The sequence below is a fragment of the Octopus bimaculoides genome, chromosome 16 (assembly GCF_046866305.1).
Source record: "Octopus bimaculoides isolate indiv1 chromosome 16, ASM4686630v1, whole genome shotgun sequence".
Classification (NCBI taxonomy): Eukaryota; Metazoa; Mollusca; class Cephalopoda; order Octopoda; family Octopodidae; genus Octopus; species Octopus bimaculoides.
In genome coordinates, this window is record NC_142943.1 from 12,566,543 (window position 1) to 12,589,042 (window position 22,500).

General features: G+C 39.5%; 1 protein-coding gene across 5 annotated transcripts in view; it reads left to right on the top strand.

The window, feature by feature from the left end:
* The window catches only part of LOC106876462 (bifunctional peptidase and arginyl-hydroxylase JMJD5), a 50,657-nt gene that overhangs the window by 27,384 nt on the left and 773 nt on the right, over positions 1-22,500 (top strand). For 3 of the 5 annotated variants that reach the window (XM_089364148.1, XM_089364147.1, XM_089364149.1), the window contains exon 3: positions 21,276-22,500. This exon is cut by the window's right edge and continues 773 nt beyond it. In XM_089364148.1, coding sequence (XP_089220274.1) covers positions 21,290-22,500 — 1,211 coding nt within the window. In that variant the 5' untranslated portion in view covers positions 21,276-21,289. Of the gene's footprint in view, positions 1-15,367; positions 15,581-15,725; positions 17,084-21,275 lie in introns of those variants that run through there. The other 2 variants (XM_089364151.1, XM_014925022.3) reach the window with 2 other exon arrangements.

Genomic DNA, 22,500 nt, shown 5'->3' on the forward strand with positions numbered 1-22,500 from the left:
TATTTTGTTTTAAATAATATTGTGGCAATTGTGGCCGATATAAATATTTGGTTAACGTTTTTCTTCCTATTTATTGAGTTATTGGTTCTGTTTTTCTTTCTCAAGAAGCGTGACCTTTCAATTGATAAACTCTTTGTAAATAATTAACTGATAGCGACAATATTTCGCCAAACAACATGCATATATTCATATATTCATAAATTTATTAATTCATTAAATTAACACGGTATATGAAATATGCAAATTTTAAGGCGGCAATTTGACAGAATCATTAGCACGCCGGACAAGATTCTTATCGGAATTTCGTTCATCTTCATATTTTGAGTTCAAATTTCGCCAAAGTCGGCTTTGCCTTTCATCCTTTCGTGGTCGATAAAATAAGTACCAGTTGAGCACTGGTGTCGATGTAATCGACTACCCTCCTCCCCCAAAATTTTCAGGCCTTGTGCCTAGAGCAGAAAGGATAATTTTAGGGCGGAAGTGTATTTATTTATTTGTTTATGCCGATCAGTCTTCCAGCCATCGTATGGACCAATTCTCTTTTTATTTTTTTTTCTTTCTCTAAGTGCAGGCGTGGCTATGTGGTAAGAAGATTACTTCCCAGCCGCATGGTTCCCCGTTCAGTCTCATAGCGTGGCATCTCAGGCATGTGTCTTCTACAGCAGTCGTGTGAGGGGATTTGGTAGAGGAAACTGAAAGAAGCCCGTCGTATGTGTGTGTTTGTGTGTGTGCGCGTGTGTGTGTATGCGCGCGTGTGTTTGTGCGTGTGGAAGGCGTGTGTTTGTGTCTGTATTTATGTGTGTTTGTCCCCCACACCACCCGCCATCACCTGACAACCGATGTTGGTGAGTTTATGTCCCCGTAGTCTAGCAGTTCGGCAAAAAAAGACCGATAGAATAAAAACTAGACTTACAAAGAATAAATCCAAGGCGTCGATATTTTTCGACTAAAACCCTTCATGGTGGTCTCCAGCAAGGCCGCAGTCAAAAGACTGAAACAAGTAAAAGAACGACAAAAAAAATCGAAGAATATATTTGCCTCGCTTTTTTTCCTTTTCTTTTTTTCTCTCGCTACTTCATTTATCTCATTGTTCTTTTATTTTTTTTCCCTTTCTCCATCTCCACTTTAATCATGATTGATTAAGAAAGTAATAAACTAATTCCGATTTTAAAATAATATTGTTCAATAAATATTATTTTACGGCATTGTCATCGACTGCATTTGAACTTGTCTCGATAGGGTTAAATGTTCGATTGGGGCCTACTATCTGTTATATCTAGATAAATTCTGCCACTACTGGCCTCTGTAGAAGAGACAACGAAGTTTAATGACCTCTTATAGATCTCAATAACACTAGCTGTCTTATTTACGATCTTAATCCATAATCTACTCCTCTTCATTGATACACTCACCTTAAATTTCTTAAATATTGTTATTCTGATAAGAAATTTCACATGTTGATAATCTACTAATTAATCAACAAGTCATTGGTCACCTGTTTATCTGATTGCCTGATGAGTTGGGAATTATGTAACGTATTACATAATCTAATTGTATTTGAAAAACGCGTCGTGTGTGTGTGTGTGTGTGTGTGTGTGTGTGTGTGTGTGTGTGTGTGTGTGTGTGTGTGTGTGTGTGTGTGTGTGTGTGAGGGAAATAGGGAACGCTCTGAGAAACATTTTTTTGAAAAGAGAAAAGATAGAAAAAAACACGTCCGCTCTTTTGAACCTCCGTACAGGAAAAGTAAGATGGTAACGTGAGGAAAAGATGGACGATGGTCACGTGCGAGCAACGAGAGAAAAAGAGAAAGAGGAGGAGAGAGAGACAGATAGAAAACGATGAAAGAGGGAGAGAGAAAAAAAGGGAACTAGAGATGGATGGAGGAAGAAAACAGTATAGAGTAAAGAGTCGCATCAAAAAGGTGAAGATAAACTTACATGGAAATGGATGCGTCGTGTTCAATTAAATAATAAATAGTACATAATATTATAGATAGATATGGTATCTATATACATACATGTACATACATACATACATTCATACCTACATACACACATACATACAAACATACATAATACATATCTACATACATACATACATATATATCTACATACACATACACACATTCATGCATACATACATTCATACCTACATGCAGAGATACATACATACATACATACATATTAATAGTGACTTCGAAATTTCGGCCAGCTAAGCTCTATTCGAAGTCAGTGTAAATACTGTTGCTGTAATCTTCATATGATAATTTGTACTCAGCAAAATATATTGAGTAATTGTTCAGTTTGATATAAAATTGATTTTATTATAACATAAAACCAAACACAAACACATATACATACATATACATATATATATATATATATATATATATATATATATATATATATATATTCCATGTTTAAAAAGATTATATATATGTGTATGTACGTATGTATTACAAACATTAATATGTATGTATGCATGCATTTTATGCATGTATATAATGCAAACAAACCTGTTCCGATATTAGTATAGTTATGAATAAATGACAACCACGCCGGAATGGCGTGTGTGCGTGTGTATTTGTGGTTGAGAAAAAGTGTGTTCCTCTATAATTATTCCAATAAATCATAAACTGTGACTCATTCCACGTGATATCAATGATACCAATTTAGAAGAGGTTCTTCATAAATATTGGTATTGCTGCTTCACTTGGAACTGTCTTAGATTTCGGATATGGCCGCTGAAGTTATTAGCATCTAGCGTAGCAGTACTGACCTACATGTAGGTCGCTGGTAATACAGCTAATCCCTCGTGTGTGTGTGTGTGTGTGTGTGCGTGTGCGTGCGTGTGTGTGTGCGTGTGCGTGCGTGCGTGCGTGCGTGTATGTGTGTGTGTGCTGGTGTGAGTGTGTGTGTGTAGACAAATGTACAGATGTGTAAGTCTGTGTTCTATATGCATATATATATACATACATACACAAATACACACATATATATACATACATAGAAAAACATATATACACATACACACACATATATATATACACATTATATAGATATATATATACACACATTGTATATGTACATGCACATTTATATACGCACACACTTTCATATATATATATATATACACACACATTTGCGTGTGTGTGTGTGTGTGTGTATAAAGTTATACAGTCTGTTACAGTACACTGTCATATCAAGTTCTACGCTAAATTTATGCATTAATTAGCATTAAAAAAAATTAAATTAAGTACATGTAATTAAAATAAGCATAATAAAATATGTGTACGTGTTTGTGTGTATGTTTATGCTTGTCTGTGTAAACATGTTTAAGGTATAGACATACACACAGACTTACAAAACTACATACATACACGCAAACACACACATACACGCATATACACGACCATACACACACACATATACACATACTCACATGCGCACACATACACACAGATACGCAAGGTATTAGTGGAATTAGAACAAACTACAAAGATAACTTTAATTTGCACTAATATAAAAAAAATATGCTTATTAATCCGTTTGTGTGTGTATGTGTGTGAGAGAGAGAGAGTATGTGTGTAGTGTGTTTAGAGCTCGGTACAGGAGCAACGGACCTCGAAACGCAAGCCACGTGGCATTTGGACTCCGCAATAGCCTGGACAAGACTGTTATAATGTTCCAGCCTGCACCAGGAAACCTATATGCAGAACCAGCTATCTTGGTTGAAGGAACAATACTGAAAGTGGTAAACTAGTTTGTCTACCTGGGCAGCACACTCAGCTATTCTTGCTCCCTGGATGATGAAATATCTTTCAGGCTGCAGAGAGAAAATTATTCCTTCAGGTCTTTTTATTCTCGTATCTGGTCCCAACATGATATCAAAAGGCGAACAAAAACTGCTGTGTACCGTGCATGTGTACTGACATCGCTTCTTTACTCATGTGAGACATGGGCCCTTTACAAACGTCATGTAAAGGTCCTTGAAAGCTTCCATCAGAGATATCTGAGACACATTCTGAATGTTGGCTGGACCTTAAAAACTCCAGATACTCAGATCCTGAGGAAAGCCGATATCTTGAGTATTGGGGCGATGGTGCACAAACACCGGGTACGTTGGACTAGACACCCTGTGTCCAGTCTAATGATATCAGGATCCCTAAACAGATGCTATATGTGGAACTTGTTAGTGGAAAGCGACCCCAGCAGAAGCCAAGACTGCGATTTAAGGACTGTGTAAAGTCCTCATTAAAGGCCTGTGAAATGTGGGAGGCTGACTGGGAGATAAATGCTTGTCATCGCTACGGAAACAGGTAAAGGAGGAAGTCGATACCTTTGAAAGAGCACGTATTCTTCGTGAAGAATTTAAGCGTGCTGCTCGAAAATGCACTTCTAGTGTAATGAATGGGGAAAGCTTGGTTTGCAATGTTTGCAGTCGTGTATGTTTGTCAAGAGCAGGGCTTGTTAATCACCGACGGAGTGTAAAGTAGAAGGTAGTCTTCAGCACACAATGTTCCTAAAGGTCAATAATGGTTTTCGTCCGACACGAATGGTCGGCTATCATGTATGTATGTATATATGTATGTATGCATCCAGCTGAATGAAAACTAGTAAGGTCAGGTTATGTACAGCAACGACCTTTCTGAAGCCTTCCCTGTTGGAAACCGTTTGAAGCAAGGATGTATCTTCGCATCGATGCTTTTTACCGTCTTCAGTATGATGCTCCAGCAGGATTCTGAAGATTCTGATGAGGAAGATGACATCTACATTTGGTACTGTACTTATGGCAACCTCTTCGACCTAAGGCACCTGCGAGGTCACACCAAAACACTGGGACAACCCATCTGTGAGTTACATTTCGAAGACGATGCAGCCCTTGTTGGCCACACTGGGTCAGCGTTGCTATGCTTCGCCTCTTGCTTTGCAAAAGCTGCCGGATTCTTTGGTGGAGATGTCTGCTTAAAGAAAACAGAAGTTCTCCATAAACGCACACCACAGCAAGAATACTATCCCCATCAAATCACTATTGGGATGACTGAACTAAAGAGAGTCAACTAGTTCACCTACCTAGGGGTCACAATCTCGTCAGATGCCAAAAGTGACAAGGAAGTTGATAAGAGACTGTTCAAAGCAATCAGTGCATTCGGAAAACTGTACAAAAGAGTCTGGTATAATAACCATCCGAAGAAAGAGACCAGGATCAATGTATACAGAGCTGTCGTTCTGGCCCCCCTCTTGTAGGCTCAGAATCGTGGGTTATCTATCAGCACCGCCAACGACTTCTTGAGCGGTTCTTTCAACGCTGCATCTGCATCGTGCTCAGCATTCACTGGAGTGACTTTGTCTCTAACATCGCGGTCCTAGTGCAGGCGAAGGTCACCAACATCGAAGCAACTCTGCCGGAGATGCAGCTTGGTTGGGCAGGGCACGTCAGCAAGACAGAGTATCATCGACTTTCCAAGATCACGCTGTACAGCAAACTCTCCTCTTGTCATCGTGATAGAAGGAGCACCAAAGAAGAGGAACAAGGAGTCTCTAAAGGAATCCTTTTATTGCTTGTGTTTTGTTTCTTGCCGTGAAGTCTGGCGTCTCACTAATCACCTAGCAACGGTCTCCTTTGAAGATAACTGCAAGACCATCCTTGCAGATATGAAAAAAAAAAAAGAGGAAACACAAGGTCTTTTCCACCAATCTGATCAGCCTACCTTTCCGTCTAGGAGTCGAACTCATTACCTCATAATTGTGATCCCGACTCTCTAACCACTAAGCCAAGTAACTTATAAACGGTGGGGAGACTTTCGGTCAGCAGGAAAGGCTGTGTAGTTGACAGTTTTACAGGACCTCCGAGACTAGTGACATTGGGGCAGGGATATATCCTCAAAGCAGGGACCTTAACCAAATGTCTGCAAGAAGCAACTTAACACTAAAAGCACCCAAGGCCCATATGGTGCTGCTAAACCGGACAAGGGGTTAAGTCTATCCAAATAAGGCGCGGTGAGATTTGAACTCAGAGGGCAAAGATGTGGAACAAACATCGCAGGATTACTGGTCTAATGCTCTACCGATTCTGCCAGCCCATCGCGCTGGACTCGTACTTTATTTAATGCTTCCATAAAGAGAAAAGTCTTAAGTTAACGTTGACACAGTTTGAACTAACAACACAAAAAGCGGGAACAAAAGCTGTAAAGCATTTCGTCCGATTCCCTAACGACTCTGCCAGTTCGTCACTAATGTGTGTGTGTGTGTGTGTGTGTGTGTGTGCGTGTGTGTGTGTGCGTGTGCGTGTGTGCGTGTGCGTGTGCGTGCGTGCTCATGTATGCGTATGCGTGCCTGAATATCTGCGCATATGTGCGTAGTGTGTGTGTATGTATGTGAGCACGTCTCTGTGCGTGCGTGTGTGTGGGGGGGGGGGGTGCACCTGCGTGTTCATGTAAGTGTTTGCGTGCCTGAATATCTGCGCATGTGTGCGTAACGTGTGTGTGTATGCATGTGAGCACGTCTGTGTTTGTGCGTGTGTGTGTGTTTGTGCGTGTGTGTGTGTGTTTGTGCGCGCGTGTGTGTGCGTGTGTGTGTGTGTGTGCACGTGCGTGCTCATGTATATGTATGAGTGCCTGAATATCTGCGCATGTGTGCGTATGTGTGTGCGGGTGCATGTGTGCACGTCTGTGTGTGCGCGCGCGCGCGTTCGTGTGTGCGTGTGAGCGTGTGCGTGTGTGCGTGTGCGTGTGTTCGTGTATCTATTGTGTGTGCTTATATTTTACTCAGGAGAGGAAATCCAGTCATGACCTTCGCAGAGCCCCTGCCCCATAGGGATCGTTGAGATCTATGCGGATATAATCTCACCTTAAAAATCTAAAGGTCGACGCATGTTAAAATAGACAGACATGGACATAGGCACTTAACTAGAGTCTATCTAGAGTTGAACATATTCCCAAGCCTAACTGAAACAGCTTTGTACAGTCATAACTGAAAATTATAAAATTATGTTTACATCGTTGGGAGGAAACGAAAAATGACGACAGCTAATGCAAGGGAGGTAACTTTATCAAGGGACGTTATCAAGATTTATCTTCCATCGCTTTCCTGAATGAGTCTGTGTGTGTGTGTGTGTGTGTGTGTGTGTGTGTGTGTGTGTGTGTGTGTGTGTGTGTGTGTGTTATCAATTGATTGGTTCCAACTTTTGGCATAGGGCCAGTAATTTCGGGAGAGGGGATATGTCGATTACATTGACCCCCACTCACTAGCGTAGCTACATTGTGTGTGCCACCCGGGGGCGGCCCTTCCGCTTTCCGCCCCCCCCCCGGACCCCACAGAAAATAAATATTGCTTACAGCAGACCCGAAAGTGGTGCCCCTTCAAAAGTGTCGCCCCTGTGTGTGTGTGTGTGTGTGTGTGTGTGTATACAGCTTGAAATAAAACTGAAAAATTACATATACACACATACACACTGAGTACGCACGCGCTCGTTTGTGTGTGTGTGTGTGTGTTCGCGCGCGCGCGTTCGCGCGCACATATTAGGTGTACTTAAAGAGCACAATGAAGAACTACAGGGTGTCCTCAAAGTCTGGGTACATGGGGATTAACACACACTTTAAGAAGTAATAATTTCTTATATTTAATTGTTTGTTATGATTTTATTTACTCCATCTACCCAGACTTTGTGGACACCCTGTAGAACGATGTATAGACCAATAATAATAATAATAATAATAATAATAATAGTTTATATAAAGGACTGGTAACTCAGCAGAAATATTATAGATAGAGAGGTGAGTTCTTAACTTTTGTATACGATAATTGTATACAAAAGTTAAGAACTCACCTCTCTATCTAATAATAATAATGATAATAATAATAAAGGAAGAAAACATTGATAATTATTAGCTAAAGGGTTCTGTCTACCTTTGTCCCCAACCGGTGAGGAAAGAGAAAGCTTCACCAAAATGGTAGCCCCATACCAATGATTCTAGTTCAGCTTGCACCTCCCTCTCTACACAGAACAACAATTACCATGCCACAGTATAATCTGGACACGGCCATTAGTGAAGCTAGGACAAATGTACGTGATCGTTATCCAAGGTAATTAATTAATCTAGATAAACACAACGTGGCATTCAATTACCTCGGATAAGAGAACTTCATATAGTTAACCTTGGGAAACTATCAGTCAGTTATGATAACGGTTACGGCAGCATGAGGCCGGACGGTGGTGTCGGCTTACCTATGGCGTTCCTATAATGACAACGTCATTAGATGTAGATATTTTCTACGTGGAATCTTAATTAGTGGTTCCAATTAGAACATAAATGTTCTAATTAAGTGAACCTATATTTACTCCGTGTTATTTTTAGCACGACCTTTATGGTGACATTAATGAGCTTCGTTTGACAATTATCATTTTTATCATTTATCTTAAACTTTGTTACACGCGTTAGACTGCGGCCATGCTGGAGCACCACCTTGAACGGTGTTTTTTTGTTTTTAATTTTCCTGCTTTTGTTTTTTTTAGTCGAACAAACCGACTGTTTTTTGGGGTTTTTTCCACAAAGTCTGGTAATTATGCTATCGACCTCTTTAGCCGAACCGCTAAGTTACGGGGAGATGGGAAAAAAAAACAAACTGGTTGTCATGCGGTATTCGAGTACTAATTTTTCCACCTTGTTTTACATTTGTGCTTACTCGTGTGTGTGTGTGTGTGTGTGTGTGTGTGTGTGTGTGTGTGTGTGTGTATATAAAGAGAGAAAAGGATAAAGAGAACAATGGCAAAGTTAGAAACATATTTCTAACTTTGCCATTGTTCTCTTTATACATACACACGTTAATACACGACCTATGTTATAATCCGCACTCTTGTTTATACAACAAAAGGGGCAAAACTAGTCGGTATACAGCACTTACTCGGTATTACCTGTATCTTTGGGTTTGATTGAATCCAATACCCTCCTTAACCTTATATATATATATATATATATATATGCATGCATGCATGTATGTATGTATGAATACAAATATATATTTATGTGTAATGTATGTATCTCTTACTCTTTTACTTGTTTCAGTCATTTGACTACGGCCATGCTGGAGTACCGCCTTAAGTCGAGCAAATCGACCCCAGGACTTATTCTTTGGATGCCTAGTACTTAATCTATCGGTCTCTTTTGCCGAACCGCTAAGTTACGGGGACGTAAACACACCACCATCGATTGTCAAGCGATGTTGTGGGGGGGGGGGGCATGACTTACAAAACTGGATGGCAAGAAAAAATACCCGGATGCATGAATTTATGAATATATTATATATGAATATTATTCAGAGTGAGAGGGAATTTTTCAATTATGCATTTCTGAAATTAAAAAACAAAAAAACATATTTCCTGGTGCAAATTCTACTACCATATGGATTAGCAATTACTAATAATTATTACTAATTATTAATTGTGGGAATGAGGACACACACAGATATATATATATATATATATATATATATATATATATATATATATATATATACACGTATGTGTGTGTGTGTGTGTGTAGAAATATATATGTGAGTGTGCATGTATATATATATATATATATATATATATATATACATGTATACATATGTACACACATACACATATGCATGTGTATATATATATATATATATATATATAAATGAGTGTACAATTTATAAGAAAGATTCAGGGAAATAATTACAAGGATTACAAGGTAGCAAAATGTTGCTTAAGGGTCACAGGAAACAATGGTCAGTCTTGTGTGGGATTTGATTCCGGGGAGGAGCAAGAAGTATTTAGGAGACAAATGCTCAGGATGTTATGTATATACAGGGGTGGACAAAATAATGGAAACACCTTAAAATTTCAAACAGATTTATTTTAATATGGGGTAGGAACGCCTTTGGCAGTAATTACAGCTTGAATTCTACAAGCTGTGGACTCGTACAAAGTTTGAATTGTTTCCAAAGGAATTTTTGTCCATTCTTCAGCTAAAACAGTCTCCAGTTCTTGTAGTGATGATGGTGGAGGATATCGACCGCTTACTTTTTTTCTAAAATGCACCATAAATGTTCAATAATATTGAGATCTGGGGACTGTGGTGGCCAAATAAGATGTTCAACTTTACTAGAATGTTCCTCGTGTCATTCAGTAACAACTTTAGCTGTGTGAAGTGGTGCATTATCATCCTGAAAGATTGCATTTCCCTATGGAAAAATTTCCGCAACCATAGGATGAATTTGATCAGATAAAATGCTTAAATGGTCTTGACTATTAATTCGGACATGAAGGGAAACCATTGGGCCGACGGATTTCCAAGATATAGCCCCACCAGATTATCACTGATCCTTCTCCATGTTTAACAGTTGGAAGAAGGCAATCTCCACACGTATACTCGGCCGGTGGGTGGAAATAAGATAAAGGATGACTCGTCCGAGAAAATAACATTCTACCACGGCTCTTGGGACCAATTCTGTAGGTTTTTACTCCACTCTAAATGCTTTGCAACATTTATTTTTGAAAGTAGTGGTTTTCTGATTGCAGCCCTCCCGTGAAATCCGTCTATGTGCAGTCCCCGGCAAACAGTTTTTGTGCACGGGACGCCAGTTCATTGCAACTTTACTCAAGACACAGGATGAAAGAGTGAGAGAATGAGTACAACACCCCTTGCGGAGCATTAGGTATTTTCGCTCAATAAACACATACAACGCCCGGTCTCGGAACTGAAACCGCGATCCTCCGACCGCGAGTCCGCTGCCCTAATCACTGGGCCATTGCGCCTCCAAATATACATATGTACATATATATGTGTGTGTGTGTGTGTGTGTGTGTGTGTGTGTGTGTGTGTGTGTGTGTGTGTGTGTGTGTGTGTGAATAATATTTATATATGTGTGCTTGCGTGTGTGTGTGTATACATATATTTATAAATATTTGTGTATATATATGCATATACATGTATAGAAAGAAAAAGAGACACACAGAGAGAAGGGGAGAAGAGAGAGAAGTTGTCATGCATGATACATGGCTATTTCTGTCTTACAGCCGAGCAGTCGGCCGGTCATAAGCAGCTCAAAAATTCCAGTCAGGAAGAGAGAATAAAGCACATGCGTGTGTGTGTGTGTGTGTGTGTGTGCGCGAACACTTTTAGTTGATCATGAGTACATCTGTATACTAATGATCAAAAAATGTTTAAACATTTCAGGCGCAGGAGTGGCTGTGTGGTAAGTAGCTTGCTCACCAGCCACATGGTTCTGGGTTCAGTCCCACTGCGTGGCACCTTGGGCAAGTGTCTTCTATTATAGCCTCGGGCCGACCAAAGCCTTGTGAGTGGATTTGGTAGACGGAAACGGAAAGAAGCCCGTTGTATATATGTATATTTATGTATGTGCGTGTATATGTTTGTGTGTCTGTGTTTGTCCCCCCAACATCGCTTGACAACCGATGCTGGCGTATTTACGTCCCAGCGGTTCGGCGAAAGAGAACGATAGAATAAGTACTAGGCTTCCAAAGAATAAGTCCTGGGGTCGATTAGCTCGACTAAAAGGCGGTGCTCCAGCATGGCCTCAGTCAAATGACTGAAACAAGTAAAAGAGATTATTTCTAAAAAAAAATGTAGTTTTGCATACAGATTCTTTTTTCTTAATTCTCTAGAAATTAATTATTGTAGAAAATTCTCTAGAAATTAATTATTGTAGAAAATTCGAAGAAAAAAATCCCGTGAAAATTAGAAATATTTCAAGTGGTTGTAAGGATTTTAACAAGATCCCTCAGCAATCTAACGGCAGCGTATCTGACGCCCTTAGCAATAAGCAACTCCTCCCTTCCCTCCCTTCGCGCATGTCACCAATCTAAGGGAAGTTACTTGCACACGAACAAAATAAGGTAACATAAGGTGTGATGAGAGATAAGGTGTTCACAGTTTGTCTGAAGTAATGTCCCCTTGTTTTAAACGCTGCATCGAACTGGTTCTTAAATATTAATAGAAGCCGTCGCTTGGTTTAAATGTTATAATATTGAGGCGACAACCAGAGAAAATGAGTCGTGTTGAGAGAGGTTGTCTTTTGTATGTTTGTTTACGGTGCACTGCGTTGAAAAAATGTTTTAGTCGAAAGCATCAATCGCAATACAATTTTTTTTTTTTAAGTCCGGTACTTATATCGGTCTCTTTGTCGAACCGTTAAGTTACGAGAAAGTGTGTGTGTGTGTGTGTGTGCGTTCGCGCGCGTGCGCGTGTACGTGCGTGTATGCATATATTTAAGTATATATGCATGCATATATGTATGTATGCATGTACGAGGGAGCTGCTGAAAAATTCATGGCTTTAAGGGTATCGCGAAAAGCCAGGCTGGAAGCCCAGCCTTCCAAGTTCTTTTATAGGGTTTTAAAAAACTGAAGGAATTTGCTGCAACAACTGTGTGAATCTGAGTGAGGAATATGTTGAATAAAATCGTAATTAATTGATCTTGTATTTTCTCTTATCCAAAGCCAGGAACTTTTCAGCACTTCCTCATGTGTATATGTATGTATCTGTGCGCATCATCGTGTTTGTGTGCGTTTGTGAGGGGGGATACATATACATATATACACGCACACATAGACACAGTTAAAAAAAAAACACGAAAAGAGCACTCTGTGTCACGCTGAATCTCCTTGAGAACTACATTAAGGGTACGTGTGTCTGTGGAATGCTCAGCCACTTGCACGTTAATTTCACGAGCAGGCTGTCCCCGTTGATCGGATCAATTGGAACCCTCGTCGTCGTAATCGACAGTCCCATTCTCTTCTCAAATCTTGTAGCTCATGAAAACTGTTTCTACTAATTTGCATACCATCAGTGTTAACTCTTTATTTGATATCAAGGGCCTACCAACGGGGATCTCGGTCCACACAGTATTAACGTATGATATACGTAAACCTTTCAGACGGCGAGCTGGCAGATTTGTTAGCACACCGGACGAAATGCTTAGCGGACGAAATGCATTAGTTCCAATGCAACCGAGGTCGACTTTACCTTTCATCCTTTTGGGGTCAATAACGTACCAGTTGAGCCCCTACCGCCGAATTTGCTGGTCTTGAGTAAAATTTGAAACTGATATTGGTGGGTACCGAGCTGGCAGAACCGTTAGCACGCCGTGAAAAATGCTTTGCGGTATTTCGTCCGTCTTTATGTTCTGAGTTCAAATGCCGCCGAGGTCGACTTTGCCTTTCATCCTTTCAGGATCAATAAAATAAGTACTAGTTGAGTACTGGGGGTCGATGTAATTGACAATCTCCCTCTCTCGAACTTGCTGGCCTTGTGCCAAAATTTGAACCCAATATATGTAAACCTATGTATGGAAACGTATAAACATGGCAATTTTAACTGTCCACATAGATTGGAAAAAAAATTAAAGAGTCTTAATCAATTTTTTTACCCTCACTGGAGTCTCATCAGTGATGTCCACACAATTAGATCAATCCCAGAGAAATAAGCTACTAGTGCTTTTAAATAAACATTAGATCTAATAGCTTCAGTGACACTTTATCTTAATATAGGATGACTGTCAACAGAGAACCCAGTTCACATGGTATAAGGGTATGATATAATGTGCACACACACATTTTTTTCTCTCCTTGTTTCTTTCCGTGTTCCTTTCTGTAGAAGAGCGTAGGCTCGAAACGTTAAAGACTTTCTCAATTCCCGAGCATTATACTAATACATCTATTTGTTTTCAACACCACCTGTCTTCGTCTGTTGTTTTGTTTGTTTTTTTTGTTTTGTTTTTTTGTGAATTCTCCCTATAACATAATATATGTAAACTTATGGTAGTAGACATAAAAACGTGTCAAAGTAACTGGTTTCTGATAGACACACGCATACAAATATGTAGTTCTACAGACACATAAACAATAACGTTTTCCCTAACTCTTGAGATTTCAGATTAATAACAAGACAGAAATCTATAGACGTTCTTAAACTAAACGTTAAGAAGTGATAGGTTAAGTTAAGCTTTCTGCTTCTTCAGCAGCGATCACTACACATCAAATCTGGTTGGAGTCAGCTTCATCTTCTCCTCTTCCCGCAGTCGATAAAATAAGCCAAAATTTCATTTTGGCATTTTACCAAAGCAAGGAAATATTGCTGGGCCATAAATAATTTAAACTGTATTGTAGTTCTTTGTGGTTTTACTATATGAAAATAATCTTGATTCTTTTTGGCTTGGCACAAGACCAATTTTAGTAGGAAATGGAATATGTTCAACTGACTTGAAATATGGTAAGATAACTTAGATTTGTCATGAGCCCTAGGTTTCATAAATCCGGAGATTAACCCGATTTCCGTATCGCATAAGTGTCTGAGATTACAACACTTTCTGCTCTCTGAACGGGACGTCGATCTGTTCATCGGGTTAACTTCCCAGCTATTGCTGGATCTTCTTTACAGCTGAGCGGACTGAGGTAACGTGGAATGAAGTGTTTTGTTCAAGAACACAATGTACTGCTCGGTCCAGATTTCGAAACCGTGATCTCACAATCGTGAGTGCGGCGCATGCTTTCATGTGATAAGATTACTAGTGTAAAATTTTACCCACACCACAATGGCGTAGCGTGGGGTACACAGGGTGAGCGACCGCAAAGTGAGGACAACTGTAAAGGGCAACTGCACAGAGCGACCACAAAAGGCAACAGCAAACGACAACAACAAAGGGCGACCGCACAAGGGAGGCCACTCTGTATACGTAGGTTTGCTTCAGTCGAAGGTATGTTTCGTTTAAGTAAAGGGGCAGGCAATTTGGCGCCCGTACGGAGGTTGTAGGTGGGGAACCCACTCTATGCCTCAGTTGCACCAGTTGACTCTCAGCTCTCAGAAATAACATGGTGAAAGTTAACATTGAAATGTCATTTACTTCTTGTGTGTGTGTGCACACGCGCCACGCGCGCCTTTGTGCTTGTGCCTATCTCCCCGTAACTTAGCTGTTCGGTAAAACAGATCGATGGAATAATTAGCAGATTTTTAAAACAAAAAAACAAGGATCGATAAAGATTTTTAAAAAAGGATAAAGAGAATAAGTAGAGGAGGACATAAGGTTTCGAACAGAACTCATCAGAATGATAGAACTCTCTATATATTAGCAAACAAGAGGGACTCTACGTGGTCTGCTAGAAATAGCAACTAAATCTATTTCGAATGACTCTCTTCAATGGTTCTCAACCTCTTTTTTTTTTCTTTTGTTTATGGACCCCTGTTTTATCTCCTAGACCCTGATAAACCTTCGGCTTTTAAAAAAGTATCATTATATTTTTTTAATTAGATGTTAGGAATTGTATTTTTTAAAAATTCTTGAAATATTTTGTGTTTTGTAGAAGTATAACCATTTTATTGCAGATAAATATTTAGCAGCAAAATACTGGACCCCAGTGGAGAACCACTGACTTAGATAAAGGAAACGACACATGGGAATAGACAAGGTGGCCACGGTTGGAATGCTTTTTAATCATAATTCAAACAGATCAGGGTTTACAACAACGGAACCCTAAATGAATATAAAAAAAAAAGAATGGAAAGAAAGTTGAGGGCGTGTGGACGAATGTAAATGAGGTCAGTGGTAATAATTAATAAGTCTATGTAAAACAGGTCTTGTATTGGACATAAACTGGACAACACACAGACACACACACACACACACACACACATGCAAACACGCACGCTTTTTTTTTTTTTTTTTTTTCACACATGCATTAGATATTTACCAATTCCGAGGTTCCGCTCACTATACAACTATATACTATATATTTTATACTATACAACTTTCTGTGCTGTGCTCCCACCTTCCCCTCTCTCTCTAACTGTAAATATACTAAATATACACATGCATGCATAAATACATACATAGAAAGACAGACAGATAGATAGATACATACACACATGCATACATACATACATACATACATGCTTACATGCATACATACATACATATATACATAAATACATACTTAGACAGACAGATAGATATACATTCATACATACATACATACATACATACATACATACGGGGAGACAGACAGACAGATACATACATACATACGTACATATAGATATAAATATGCATATATATATATATACATAGATACATACACACACAAACACACACACATTCAAACTGCCTTACTCACAGACACACAAACACACACATCCATTTATTTCCTAATACAACACATATATTCAGCAGATGCGCCAACGACGAAGTCTCCATTGGTTATTTGAGATGCTAAAAATAGCAGTCAAATCTCCTTTTCCTCCGTCTAAAAAATGAGACATTCTGGATAATGTGGAACCGGCTTCTTTGCACATAGGAAAAAGTGGTAGTCACCGCTGGAATGTCTTATCATAGGTATCCACAATCAGGACCGACCTGGGGTTAAACAACAACCACCGATACACAAAAAGGCCATCAACATCGACACCGTCTCCAACAACGACGCCACCACCATCTCCACTACCAATACCAACATCTCCACTGCCATCACCACCACCACCACCATTGTAAATGAATTGTCATGTCCCTACCACTATACCTTACGAAACCCCCCAGCAGTGGATTTGATCCCGAAACCACGAGACGCTAGATGAATGCTTTATCCTCTCCCCTAGCTTTGCCACTCAATAGACACACACACACACACTTATACTCACATACACGTATACTCGTATACATATACATACACTTACATAGACACATGCATATACACACAAATACAGATACACACTCATTCATGTGTACACGCAAAGACGCATATACACATACAACACACTCACACACAGACACATACATACAAATACATGCATACTCGCACACCCATATATATTCACTCATACTCTGACACCGACAGAAAGACTTCACTCAACATTAGCACTCAAAGAGTTACCTCCCCTACGTAAAGTGGTTTTCCTTCGTGGAAGTGAAGAAAATTCTTTGGTCGTTTCCCGGTTTATTTGGTCTCCGTTTCTGCTACTTGATTGATTCCTACCAACTTCTTGCAGCGATTTTTACTTTGTTTGCATTGTGTTTGGTTTAATTGCTTACATTTGATGACAACAACAGTAAGTAATGTCTTGTCATCACTTTCTCCTTTCTCTTCGTTGAAAAAAAATGAAGGTTTCTAATTTTTTAACCAGTGCTGACTACTAACTAGAACAAGAGGTGAACTCGGAAAATTGAATGCGTCAATCTAGTTTCGGTTCCTGGTTGAAGTCAATTCACTTCATTTCACATCTTTGTTTTTAATAATGCCTTTGAAAAAAGTTATAAACGTTACAAGATTATATTCTCTACCGCTACAAAATCCTGCCAACTTGTGTCTTCATAAAATAAGAAGAATTGTTGCCAAAATAAGTAAAACTAATTTCGTAAGACACTTGTCTGAATTTTCATATTTCATAATGGTTCATATTTCGTTGTTGTAATGATATCATATGGTAGCAGGCGCTAGCAGATTCTGGCCAAGATACTCTATGAAGCAAACAAACGTTCTACCTCGCGGTTTTTTGGGGTTTTTTCATGCTTATAATCTCACCCAAGTTTGATTTTTTTTTTTTCCCTTTCTCCTTCCTTCCTTTTGACTACTATCGAAAATAGGACTCGGAAATTCCAAAGAAATGTTATGAGCAATAGATTCCAGTTCTCTCGCCAAATGTGGAGGAATTTTTCATTTATCTGCTTTACGTCATAAAACCAGACCTAAGCACCGGTCATTATTTGCTTAATAGTTGCTTAACCCCTACACTAACCCTGTTATGTTGAATGTAAATGCATTAACAGCGGTATAAGATCGATTCGATTAACTATATATTTTCCCCTCTAAGAAATGTATTTATTATATTATTTGTAGTGAATATTCGACAGCGAGATACTGTAGCCTCTTAACCGTGCACCCACCCTCCTTTGAATATTTTTCTTTAAAAAGGGAAAACTGTAAAATGCAGAGGTTTTGTTTGACTGCTTGTTTTTTTTCCTAAAGGTTCAATGTTTAAAAGTTTGTAACCTCAATTAATCTGTAGTAACGCCTGTGCATGCGTAGAATTAAACAAGCAAGCGTTTCCCGCTCAATTCATTCTCTTTCTTGCTGGCCAGCGATTGAGCATGGACGTGTGTTTTAAAGCTGTCCCTACATCTTTCGGTCTTATACTCGACAGCTCGTTATTCTCACCTCTAAAGATGTATAACTAAAGATATGTATGTTTTATCACCTAAATAAATGTTGTTTGAGTTGTTTAGTCTGGAGCTCAGCGTTCCGTCTATTTCTTTAATTTTATAGTAGAAAGTCAGGTATACAATCTAAATATGTATAACCCACTTTCTACTAAAAATCTAAAGAATGAAGAGGGTGCCTGTAGCTTTTTGTCAGGCAGTCTTAGATAACGGTCTACGAGAGGATTGCGGAAACTGAGTGAGGATAGCAGAGTTGATGTTTAGTACGAATTACTACAATGAGGGGGGGTGAAGAAGGGTGGATTCGAGAGATTCAGTTCTTATGAAGAAAAATCAAGTCTATCGTTTGTCTTCGTGACAATCGTGATTGCTAACGACTTCACCAAACTGCCCCCGTCAATCATTTCGTTAAGATGTGCAACATTTGGAATAAAAGGGAAAATAAATATATTTTTTCGTTTGCATCAAGATGATAATGATGATAAAAACATTTTTTTTTCTCAAGGGAGTATGTAGAAAGTAGGGTGCGATGTCATCTGCCTCGGGTACCCAGCCCTACATGACACTCAAGCCAAGGGAACGAACTTAAATCGGAAACCCTGTCTTTATGCAATTAGGTCATTAGTGCTCGATAATCGTGACGGCAATGGTGGTGGTGTTGGCTACTACACGACGATGGTGATGATGATAGTAGCGGTGGCGGTCTTCCAAATGGTAGCGATGACAGTGATGTAGGCGAGGGGGTTTATCGATGAAAATGGGTCCACCTTGTGACTATCGACATCTCAAATCACATGACAATTGTTACGAGCCATTCCTTGTCTTATTCGATTATCACACTCAATGATGACGACAACGATGATAGTGATGATGATGATGATGATGATAACAACTATAGTTGTGGATGGTCTAACGTCGAAAATTACCCTACCACTCACCGTCATATGATTATCAACCAGTGGCAGTCAAGGATTATGAAAGACTAATGAATGAATAAATGAATAGATGTGTTGAAGTTTTCCGGATATGTCTGTATGTCATTCTATGTCTGTCTGGTTGATTCTCTCTATCTATTTCCCTTGTGTATGTGTGTGTGTTCCCCAGTGCAGTTGCTTGACCTTTTTGTGATCAAATGTATTCATCAATGGGTGATTAGAGTCTTCTGACATCAGAGAAAATCATTAAAGGAATAAATGAAATTAGCCATAGCTATTTATCTTACCAAGACTACTGCCTAAGCCATATATATATACATGGATTATACACATGCAGAACAATGCTAAACAAATGCCAACCAAGCCACCTCCACACAGTTATTCTTATTCACCATCTAAAATAACTCTAGGCCATAGCAACTGATGGAGCTTCTATGTGATCTCTCAGCTTGCTAGAAATAGCAGTCAAACCTCTCTCAACTTATTATCTTTTTAAAAAATAACCCCAGCCAGCTCTAAAAATGAAATATAATTGTTACTGGTTAGGCTTGTCTAAGAGTGGCACTGCTGCTACATGAAAAGCGCTGGTGATGGTACCACATTAAAAAGCGCTGATGATGGTGCCACATTAAAAAGCGCTGGTGGTGGTGCCACATTAAAGAGCGCTGGTGGCGGTGCCACATTAAAGAGCGCTGGTGGCGGTGCCACATTAAAAAGCGCTGGTGCTACTACCACATTAAAAAGCGCTGGTGATGGTGCTACATTAAAAAGCGCTGGTGCCACATTAAAGAGCATTGGTGATGGTGCCACATAAAAGCACTTGTGAAGGTACCATGTAAAAATGCACCCACTACACTCTGTAAGGGGGTTGACATTAGGAAGATCATCCAGCTGTAGAAACCAAACCAAAACAGACTTTGGGATTTGGTGCAGCTCCTGGCATTGCCAGCTCCTGTCAAACCGTCCAACCCATATCAGCATGGAAAATAGACGTTTGATGTTGCTGCTGGTGATGATGATGAAGGCATCACATTCATAAAGGATGGCTATGAGTGGAAAGGAGGAGGATAACCTATGTAATGTTTGTGCTTTTATCAAGGTGCAGGAGTGGCTGTGTGGTAAGTAGTTTGCTTACCAACCACATGGTTCCGGGCTCAGTCCCACTGCGTGGCATCTTGGGCAAGTGTCTTCTACTATAACCTCGGGCCGACCAAAGCCTGGTGAGTGGATTTGGTAGACGGAAACTGAAAGAAGCCCGTCGTATATATGTTTCTATATGTGTATGTGTATGTTTGTGTGTGTGTGTTTGTCCCCCTAGCATTGCTTGACAAACGATGCTGGTGTGTTTATGTTCCGGTCACCTAGCGGTTCGGCAAACAGGCTTACAAAGAATAAGTCCTGGCGTCGATTTGCTCGACTAAAGGTGGTGCTCCAGCATGGCTGCTGTCAAATGACTGAAACAAGTAAAAGAGTAAGAGCGTTATAAAGCAATTGTCAGAATGATGAACAAAATGCTTTACAGTATTTAGTAATTTTGGCTCTGTACATTCTGGGTTCAAGCCCTACTAAGGTCAGCTCTACTTCCCATAAATTCCAGTGTCAATAAAATAAAGACTCAATCAAGTACATTGATTTAATTAACTGTACACGCTCTCACATTTGTGACTTTATACACCTATGTTAGAAATCAATATATTTATGGGGTCACAATTGGTGGGGGTCCAGGCAGAAGGCTTGCACTATTTAGTTGTATCCCTGTTCTATAATCAAATCCTGCCAAAGTTGATTTTTGACTTTTGTTCTTCTTGGGTTGATAAAAGGATTACCTGTGAAGTACTGGAGATGATTTAACTCTGTGGCGTTTAAACCAGCCATGTCCAGCCCAAACATTCTACTTGTTCTATATTCAAACCGGCCAGATCTGGCCTCTCTCACCTACCCAACAATGTCATTCTAAAAATAGTCACATCATCAAAATCTTGAAGCTACGAGATAATGAATGATTAATTTAAAACAATGTGAATAAATAAGTATTACATTTGACAGAGTAATCAATGTTAAAGGGTTAATTGAAAGTAACCTCACCAAATAAATATATTTTTTTCCTGTTTTAGTTATATTTCTATATATATGTATTTTTTTTTTCCAGGTGAGGCTATCACTATGACAACCAGAGAGGAAGCTTCAGACATCCTCAAGTCTCACATCCCAGATAACAAAGAGGATTTACTAGATCAAATACTTGACCGACAGTCACTTGATCCTGCCTTTGACCACCTTCTCAACAAATGTGTCGAGAACCTATACAACGATCATTACTATGACTGCCTAGCACAGAGTTCCATCCTCCTGGATAGAATATGGGAAATGCTTAATAAGGGTCATTGGAAAACTGTATCCCTGCATTGGCGTATCTCGTATTCAGTTGTCTCCCTTTGTAAAGCCTGTTCCCAGCTGGCCTTGTGGCTTACGTCAGACCAAGATTCCAGCATTTCTGCCACTGATGTCCTTAAATCTTGTGATATGGGCTTACTGATGGGTTCACCTCTTGAAGGAAATAACTTAACCAATTTAGCCTCTTCTGTTCATAGATTGTTCTGTTCTACTACGGAACAAAATCGAGGAACGCAGAAATTAAGCAGAAATCAGCCAGCCGTGTTATCTGTGGCTCCTGAAAAAAAAGGTAACGCCAACACTGTTACGGTGTCCCAGGATAAAAGATTAAATCGTGTTGATGAATCTGTTCACAATCATGCTGTAGAAAACAGTTTGGAAAAAGTCTCGACTAATAGATTGATCCTAGAAAAACCTAGTGATGTTTGCAATAACATTGTGGATAAAACAAAGGAGATGGAGACTAATATCATGTTATCATCTTCATCGTTGAGAAGTGAGAATGGTGTGACATGTGTTAGAACTATTGAAAATAACAACAGTGAACCATTTCTGACTAAAGTCAGCACTTTCAACTTGCCAATCACCAAAGTTAAATGTCCATCTTTAGAACACTTCCATAGGAATTTCTACAACATGAATTGTCCAGTCATCATAACAAATGCCATTAACTACTGGCCAGCCATGAGCAGCCGGCCATGGAACTTAGATTACATCAAAAGTGTTGCAGGCGCCCGTTTGGTTCCTGTTGAAATTGGCTCGAAATACACTGAGGATTCTTGGAGCCAGAAATTAATGACAATCTCCAGTTTCATTGATGAGTTTATCATTGATCCGAAACAAGGAACAGATAATGTTGGGTATTTAGCCCAGCACCAGCTTTTTGACCAAATCCAAGAACTGAGGAACGATATAAGTATTCCTATATATTGTTGTCTGGGAACTTGTGAAGATGTTGATGTCAACGCTTGGTTTGGACC